This window comes from Pteropus medius, unplaced genomic scaffold (genome assembly GCF_902729225.1).
Source record: "Pteropus medius unplaced genomic scaffold, Ma_sr-lr_union100, whole genome shotgun sequence".
Taxonomy (NCBI): domain Eukaryota; kingdom Metazoa; phylum Chordata; class Mammalia; order Chiroptera; family Pteropodidae; genus Pteropus; species Pteropus medius.
In genome coordinates, this window is record NW_024340849.1 from 28,867,241 (window position 1) to 28,876,215 (window position 8,975).

General features: G+C 39.0%; 1 protein-coding gene across 3 annotated transcripts; it reads right to left on the reverse strand.

The window, feature by feature from the left end:
• Positions 1–477: 477 nt before the first annotated feature.
• RMP24 (ribonuclease MRP subunit p24) lies at positions 478–6,975 on the reverse strand. 3 transcript variants are annotated; one of them, XM_039843063.1, is made up of 5 exons: positions 6,814–6,972; positions 6,709–6,731; positions 4,303–4,502; positions 2,538–2,737; positions 478–704 (listed from the first exon to the last, which is right to left on the reverse strand). In XM_039843063.1, exons 1-5 carry the CDS (start codon positions 6,888–6,890, stop codon positions 551–553), a joined length of 654 nt encoding a protein of 217 aa, XP_039698997.1. In that variant the 5' UTR covers positions 6,891–6,972; the 3' UTR covers positions 478–550. The 3 variants fall into 3 exon arrangements, with proteins under 3 accessions (XP_039698997.1, XP_039699004.1, XP_039699013.1); XM_039843070.1 differs by lacking the exon at positions 2,538–2,737 and having other exon boundaries at positions 6,814–6,975; XM_039843079.1 differs by lacking the exons at positions 6,709–6,731; positions 6,814–6,972 and adding an exon at positions 4,959–4,976 and having other exon boundaries at positions 4,303–4,458.
• Between the last annotated feature and the right edge of the window lie 2,000 nt (positions 6,976–8,975).

Genomic DNA, 8,975 nt, shown 5'->3' on the forward strand with positions numbered 1-8,975 from the left:
AACAAGAGCAGCCAGGGAGCTGGTCCCAGGCATCCAGGTAGTTGTAGAGGAGGCTTGTTTTTGAGGCTGCAGCCAGGCCTGGGGGCTACGACCCTGTCCCAAATGGCCAAGAGAACAGAGCTCAACTTCTGTCATAGTGTCCGGGACTGAGAAAGCAACTGAAAAAGAGGTCTTCCCCACTGGAGATGACCCCTGGCCCAGAAGTTGAGAGCCTCTGCAGAGGCCCTGGGTCCAAGGTGCCACGTCACTGAAGCAGAGAATACAGGTGGCATACCAGTGCAGTGCCAGCTACTAGCTCTTACCAGACTGATTTTCCAGTCCTTAAGACATATTAAAATGGATTTTAAAAGACAGCTGACATTTTCTTTCCTTAACACTTAACATTATTGCCACATCAGCTTTTGTTTTAATTAAAATCAGTTTTGAAATCATGACACTTTAGTTGGATTGTTAAAGATGTCCAAAAAAAAAAAAAAGTAAGTTTTTAAATGTTCTTTTCTAAGTTTAGTTTCAGAAATTACATTAAACATTTATTTTCATAGTCCATCCTTTACAAAGAAGATAAGAAATTTCTGAAGTCCACTTTTGGACTCTTCTGGGATTCACTTTGACTAAGCAACATTTTCAGTTGAGAGAAGCGTTTCTTTGTTTTGCTCGTATTCTTTGAGGAGCAAGTGGGTGTTGACTGTCCAGATGTAGGTGTTCTGAAAAGAAACATAAAACCACACTTAGGTATACTGACAAATGACAATTTAAAGTGTTCTTCCTGCTTAGCCTAGATATCTGCTACGAGAATCGTTTTCTGCTCTTCTGTATTATGGCCATATACAAGTCGTGGCTGTACCCAGCACAGTTCCTCCTAACTGAATAGGCTATAGGCAACATTTAGTTGGTATACTGAGTGGTTCTTGAAGATTCTATCACACGTGAAAAAGAAGGCTAAAAGTAAAGTGTCATCAGGTCTGGGTTCCTTTTAAGTCTGACATCAAGATTTGCAAGAACTTTAAAAACATATTTCTCCTTTTCAGCTCAAGACCACTTACTTTCTCAAAAGCGAAGGATCTTACCTACACATGTAGGTACCATTCCATTGTATCTCCCCCCCAGAATGTAAGCTCCATAGCGCAGACACATGGTCCTAATTGTATATTCCAGTGCTTTTTAACAGTGCTAGGCACAGAGGAGGTCCTCTAAATTATCCACTCAATAAATGATTCCCCATCTGGTATGTGTAGATTTATGCCTTGTTCAATTTCATTCCCTCCAATTGTGTTCCATCCCCCAAACCCTTATTTGGGGTTTGCAGTCTGATCCCTGTTGTAACTCCCCATCTGTAAGATAAATATGAAATACCTGTCTCATTCCTTCATATATCGAAGAAGCGCTCTGGTCTAAATGCAAGTGAATTATTTTAAATATGCCAAATTTTCTTTTATCTACATTTATCCAGTAAAGTGGAAACTTCCATGATGAATTTCCATCATACCAAATATCAAAATAATTAAGAATACAGAGAAAACTAGATTTGAAATTTTAATTCTTACCCAATTTATAAACATCAAACCCAATATAAAAAAATTCAGTAAGCAGAGATAATCAGGTCCTTCCTGAATTTTGTTATTTAAGTTCAAGAAACTACCAGACTCAGTTTCTCTTTTGTAACAAAATGTTCAAAATTTCCTTTTACAGCTGCTATGGAATTAAATTTATTGACCATCATAGTGAATAGAGTGTTGAGGATTACTAAAAGTAAAACATATGTCCAGTCATTGTTAACTTAGTATCATTTGACAAATCTCTATTCAGTTAGATTTCCATAGGAATTTTTGGTAGAGGAAGTAGCAAGAACAAATGTTTAGAGCAGAAAAGTAAACTGTGAGTTTTCAGTTTTGTTGACAAATAGTATGAATTAGGCAAAGTAAGACAGGCAGATAGATTGGTACCAGATAGTAATGGCTGGAATGCCATGCTGGAGGTCCACATGCCTCACAGTAAGGTGCTTCTAATCAGACTAGAAGAGTTCTAAACAGGAATACTCAAAATTCTTGTGGTCCCAGCAAAAAGTGAATAAAGACCTGAACATATAACAGCAGTAGAAAAAAAAAGAGAGAGAGAAAGTGGGATAGAAACTGGTGGCTAACTGGACAAGGGCCAAGGTGGTAGGAGTTGTCAACTGTACTCTCCATTTCAGGTCAGAATGGGTATGTTTATCCACAGAATAAAGAACTCAGGAGGATGGGCAGGTTTGAGTAGTTAGCTCTGGGGACATATGGGGAGGGTGAAGTAGATATATTTAGCAGGCAGCTGAACAGGCCCAGGGAGAAGCTGAGAGTAGAGGAATATAACTGGAAGTCATACAGACATAAGAATGGAAGATATGGGAGTATATGACACAAGAAGAAAAGGGTATGGAGGAAAAAAAGGGACTAAGGACAGAATTGCATGGCAAATTTAGGGAGTGTATATTAAGCAGAAAATTAGAAGAAACATGCAGGAGTTAACAATGGCAATTCAAATAGCTTAATGAATCAAGATACCTGAAAATCAGTGCTGGGCTTTTGCCTTTAGAACCAGACACATCATGATTTAGGTCTGCAGAACTTAGAGTCTTTCTCTCTGGTGTCTTCAGGCTGAGTTTACTTGTAGGAGTGGTAGGATTGCTCTTCAATGCTGATAGAAAGCTTCTACTTTTACCATGATGTTTAACTGTTCTGTTGCATGTTTTACAAGTGATCAACTACCATAAAAAGAGGAAATATTTGGCCTGATATATCTTATAATTTAATCCAATAAACTACATGTTCATTAAATTCTTATACATAGGGGTTTACACCAGGTACTACAGGGTGAGTAACTGAGGCTGCCCTCGGGGGGCTTGTAACCTAGCAGTAGGAATCAGACAAAACAAATTTAAAAGGGGAAACTCTCCAATAAAAAAATTAATGGCTAAACATTTGTATTTAAAACATCTTTTAAAATAACAAAATCTCTAGTTTTTCCATGTAAAATCATGTTTAAGGAGAACTGAGGCGACTGGGAGTGATACCCTTTACCCCTGGATGTTCTTTATAATAGCAGTAGACATTTAGTATTTTTTGCAGATGAACTCCAAGCCTTTTCCCAACAGAACATAAAATATCACTGAACATTTAAGTGACCCTTTCAGATCCTTAGTAATTCTGTAACTATAGGTCTAAAGTAATTTATAAAGCCAATCAAATGAATTCTCACATTCTCACACCTCTTCACTTCATCAGCTCTAGAGGCTGATTTTCTTTTCAGGATTCTTTTTTCAAGAAATGGCCCATTTTCTAGCTAAATGCCTTTCTTTGACATATCTGACTCACACTGCACAGGACTCAGCCCAGGCCTCGACAAAATGAGCACAAACTAGTTCAGCTGAGAAGTACTCTGATGTTCATGAGCAAATGAAAATGCAAATGGAACATCTGCATATATCAAAGGTCAATATAACTTGCTTTATCCTTTTTTTGAAGAGACCGAATATAGGTTAAGCAGTTTTATGACAAAGCAAAATGCATTTACCTGTCCAATACTGGTAAACCCCTAAATATGGCAGTTCCAATCCAAACTGTTACTAATTAGAGTCTTGGGCCCGATTTAAGGGGTCATATTGTCCAGTGCCCAGCATAGTCAGTGCCTGGTAGGAAACAGGCACTGGAAATGTTGATAAATGTTAACACAGAAAATGTAGATAAAATGATAAAATATATCTGATACAGACCTCTAAAATAAACCATAAGTAATTTGATTTTGGTTGTTTTATTCCATTTTTATCCCCAATATTTAGCATTGTTTGGCATAAGATGACCCTCAATAAAGGTTTCATGAATGAACATAAGATGTACTTACCTTTGTTGGGCATAAACTTAAATACATACTGACATGGAGCGGGGATGACTGAAGAAGTGACACTGATACCTAATAAATAAAGTACTGCTGTTTGAAGAAAACAACCATTAACTGAAAAAAATAATTTACTGGTAGATGCAGTTCAGGCAAAGTCACATTGGTCAGCTCAAGAAATCCTCAAATTTGTGAAAAGAACTGTGCTCAACAATAAGATCTGAGAACAATTGAGAGCTCATGATGTTTGGTTTTAAGTAATTGTGACAAAAGCTATACTGATGAAACAGTAATCACTAGGAAAATATTTTATGTATATATTTTGACAATCTAAATATACTATAACAAATCTCTGAGTTATGTCCAGGCTGATTCTTAATGTCCTTTTAAGTGAAAGAAAATTCTACTTTATACATACTGGAATTGAAATCTTACCAATACACTTTTGGAGTCTTTGTACTTTTCCACAATTTTTGCTTCTTTAAAACTGAGTGTATAATTTCTTGCTTCTCGATTAAGAAGTTTCTGTATTCTGGGTGTCAGTTTGGGCTTGGGTTTGAGGCGCACTCGATAGTTATCCAGAACCAGCAACTGGAAACAGTATGGACATGTTCCTTCAAAAGTGCTTTTAGCATCTAAAATTATACAAATGAAAATCATGATTTACCAAATCAGACTATTTTGTTACCTCAAACTTTATTATAAATGTGAAAAAGTATATTATTGAATATAAGAAGATATACATTCCCCTTAAGCAAACTCAAAACATGAGAATTTACAAAAAGATAAAATGGCAATAATTTACTTTGCAAAACACTATAATTCTATCCATTCACTCCTTTTAGCAACAGATAGTAATTCCCCTGTGTTGCTCATTTTTTGCTACTAAATAAAAAATGCTTTATGTCTCACCTATTTTACAAACACATTTATCAAAAAATAACAAATTTTACTGTGATTGTTTCTTTTTAAAATAATTAGCACAATTTAGTGGTTTGTGGGCAGGGCTTTGTCTGTAGGTAGCTCTCTCAGTACAAGCTAACAGGACAGATTTGCCCTGGATCCTTTATGCAATCAAAGCACTCACTAACCATCAAAAGTTATCTTTAAAAAATTGTAGGGGAGCCCTAAACAAGTGAGGATAAGGCTGGTAAGAACTATAACATAATATCATTTAAATGCCCTGGAAATTATTAAACTGCACGGACTGCCAGAAACACTTCAAAGGCATAGCTTGACAAAATTTGTCACAGATGACTATAAATTCTATCTGTATTTGGAGATGGCACCCATTTATGATAAAGGGCTTTCAGACAGAAGTGCAGTGAAAAAGAAAGCATGGCTATTGAGGGAAAGGTGAGAGTGTGAAGGTGGTGTAGCTGAAAAGGAAGGGAGGCACACCATCTAGTTATTCAACGACTGCTGGTAAGCACTGTGCTAAGTGCTAGGGATACAACAGCACTACAAAGAGCGAAGCACCATGCTTGTAACTTAGCTCTGCCAAATGTAAAATTAATTCATATTTCTGAGTGACTCATAAGTGCCAGGCACTGTTCTGGGTGCTATAGATTTGGCAGTGAACAATGGACAATTTGTGGACAGACAATAAATATAACAACACAGAATGCTAAGTGCTAGGATGAAAAAAGTAAGACAGGAAAGGGGAATAGGGAGTGGTGATGGAGCTGCTATAATCTTAAATGGGATAGCCAGAGAAGACTTCCTGGAGTGACATTCGCAGATACCACAGGAAGCGAGGAAGGAATCCAAGCAGACAAGAATTAAGAGTTCTAGGCAGAAAAAAGGGCCACTGCAAAGGCTGTGTAACAGCCTAGCAGTGGTTAAAATTATATGAACAAAGGGCAAGCAGGTCAGAGGTAATGCTGGCCTATGATGTTAAGGCCTGAGTCCTTTTAAAAGATTTTCAGTTTTACTCTGTGATGGGAATTCATTTGAAACTTTGTAGCAGAGAAGTGATATGATCTAGTTTAGGTTTTTATTAGCCTCACTTTGGCTGCTAGATTGAGAACAGCCTTTAGAAATGCATGGGAGCTGTTGGCGATAACCCAGAAGACAGGACGGATGACTTGGACCAGGGTGGTGGTTAAGATGAATGTGGCGAGAAGTGGTTAGATTTAGGATATATTTTAAAGCCAACAGAATTTGCTGGCATATTGGCTTGGGAAGGAATGCTGTTAGGGAATCAAGAATGGCCCCAAGGTTTTTGGGCCAATTAACTCTAAGGAGGAGTTACCTTGGGCTTGGGTTTCAGGCAAACTTGCCATGGGAAGAACTGTATTGGGGGGTAAAACTCGGGTTTGAATGACCTAACACATTCAAAAGTTGTTGAGAAGGCAGCTGGATATGAGTCTAGGATTCGAGGGAGAGGTCTGTGCTGAGGATATAAATTTGGATGTCCTCAGTAACAGAATTGAAAAGCCATTAAGATCGGATAGAAAACTGTCACCAAGTGAGTGTAGCTAGAAAAGAGGACCAAGAACATAGTCCTGGTACACTCTAATAATTATAGTGACTGGAGAAATTAGGAGGAACAAGCAAAGCAGACAGACAAGTACAGGCAAAAGAGGTAGGAGGTTAACTATGTGATAACACGGAAGTCAAATGAGGAAACTATTTCGAGAGGGCTGATCAATGTGTCAAATACCGCTAATCGGTCAGGCAAAAAATGTGGATCTATGACGAAACTGAGAAGCCTTGGGGGGGTTTTACGAGGGCAGTGGGTCGATCAGAGTCTATTTTGGATAATGCTGAGCGCGGTGAGGAATGGAGTGGAGCGCGGAGGTGAGGGCCTGACACACAACCGACGGACGTTCTCCCTACCGTGTGTCGAGCTGTAGGCCCAGCTGTAAAGGAGAAAGAGACCCGTAAGAAACTAGGGAACATCTCGCCGCCCGCCTCCCGTTTCCTCTCCCGTCCCTCTCTTACAGGAGATAGCGGGCCTGGCCCGGACAGCTCTCTTGCAGTTTCCGCGCGGCAGCCTCAAGGTAATGCTTCTGCCTCATCGCCACTGAAGTACCCTCCGCCCCCCAAGACCCGGTAACAAAAGGAGACTCCGGAAGCTGGATTCCGTGCGTTGCGTACTTTGACATCCAAGCTCCCTCCGGAAACAAGTGTTCTCGATCAGGAGTTCCGGATTCCTCCTGCTCTTGGCCCCGCCTCCGGGCCCAGCACGGATGCTCCTCAGATCTCATCCTGGGCGGAGACACTTGACTCGGCAGGGGTGGCAATGTAAAGGAGCCGAGTGTCCCACCCACTTCTCCTGAGAGCCTCCTTTCTGATACCCCTGTTGTCATTTCCTCAGCCTGTGTCTCCCTCTGGATTCGTGAGCCGGCGTATTGACTTTGGCTGAGGCAGGTGGATGGGGTGTGGGGTGGGGGCGCCTCAAGGAGACCCCTGGGAGAAGCGTGGCCTCAACCTGGGAGGAGCGACTCCAGTCCAGCCTGGTCTAGGCACATGCACAAGAGAGCTGTGGGGATTTTTGTTGTTGTTTTTTCTATTTTTAATTGAAATGAAATTCAATTCATTGGCGTTTAATACATTTACAGTGTTTCACAAACGACACTGTTGTCTAGTTCTGAAACATTTCTAGCACCCCTAAAGGAAACACCATACCCATTTGGCAGTGCTCCTCATTCTTCCCTTGCTCCCAAGCCTTGGCAACCACTAATCTGCTTTCTGTCTCTACAGATTTACTTCTTTTGGAAATTTTATATAAGTGGAATCATATTTGTGATCTTTCATGTCTGGATTCTACTTAGTGTAATGTTTTTTGAGGTTCCTTCACCTTGTAGCATGTATTAGAACCTCATTCCTTTTTATGGCTGAAGAATATTACATCATGTATACCACATGTTGTTTATCCATTCATTTGTTGATGGACATTTGAGTTGTTTCTACCTTTAGCTATTGTGACTAGTGTTGCTATGAACACGAACGTGTGTTTTTTCGAGTTCCTGTTTTCTTTTGGCTATATAGCTAGGAGTTAAATTGCTAGGTAATATGGTAATTCCATGTTTAACAAGAGTTCCAGTTTCTCCACATCCCCACCAACGCTTGTATTCTGTTTTTGTTTTTTAATTCTAACTATCCTAGTGAAATGGCATTTCATTGTGGTTTTGATTTGCATTTCCCTAATGACTAATGACATTCAGCATCTTTTGACATGTTTTGTTGGCAATTTGTATGTCTTCCAGTCCTTTGCGCATTTTTAAATTGGGTTGTTTCCCTTTGGTAGTTGTCGTAAGAGGTTTTTGTTGGTGTGTGTTTCGTTTTTGTTTTTTTGAAATATATTCTGGATACTAAACCCTTATTTACCCTTCATTTTTAATTTCAGAAAGGAGTCAAGTGATAGAAAGTTTTGCAAAGAAAATGTATACATATACATCTATATAGATACATTTTAGTTTTTCAAGAGAAAGGTTATTACTTCTGCTCGTCCCACCTTTCCTTCTTCTCTGAGGTGATCAACATTGGCATTTGGGTATCTTCTGTGTCCTTACACACATAAGTACATGTATGAATGTATAAACACCACCACCACCACACACACACACACACACACACACACACACACACCCCAAAACACAAAATACCAAAACCAAAAATAGAATATTAGTTCCTAATACATAACTTCCCTTTTTCCTTAACAACAAACAGGTCACTGACATCTTTCCAGGTCAGGATAGATAGTTCTCACACATGCTTTTTAACAGCTGACAAAATTACAAAATGTAATGAACCATAATTTATTTAACCATTTTCCTATTGATGGACATTTACATTTTTTTCAGTGCTTTGCTAGTTCAAATGGTGCAGCAGCAAACATTTTGAATATACTGGTGCTTTTTTATTTCTTTCATCTGAATTCCTAAAAGAGAAATTACTGAATGGAATGATATGCACATTTTTTTTTTGTTTGCCACATCATCCAAAAAAATGTAGTAATTCACACCCCCAATATCAGTGTTTGAGAAAGTTGGGTCAAATTGGATAGGTGAAATGGCAAAGAGTGTCATTCACCTAAATACTAATGAGATAAAGACCTCTTTCATATTTGGACAGTTTGTATCTTCTCTTGTGAAGAGAAA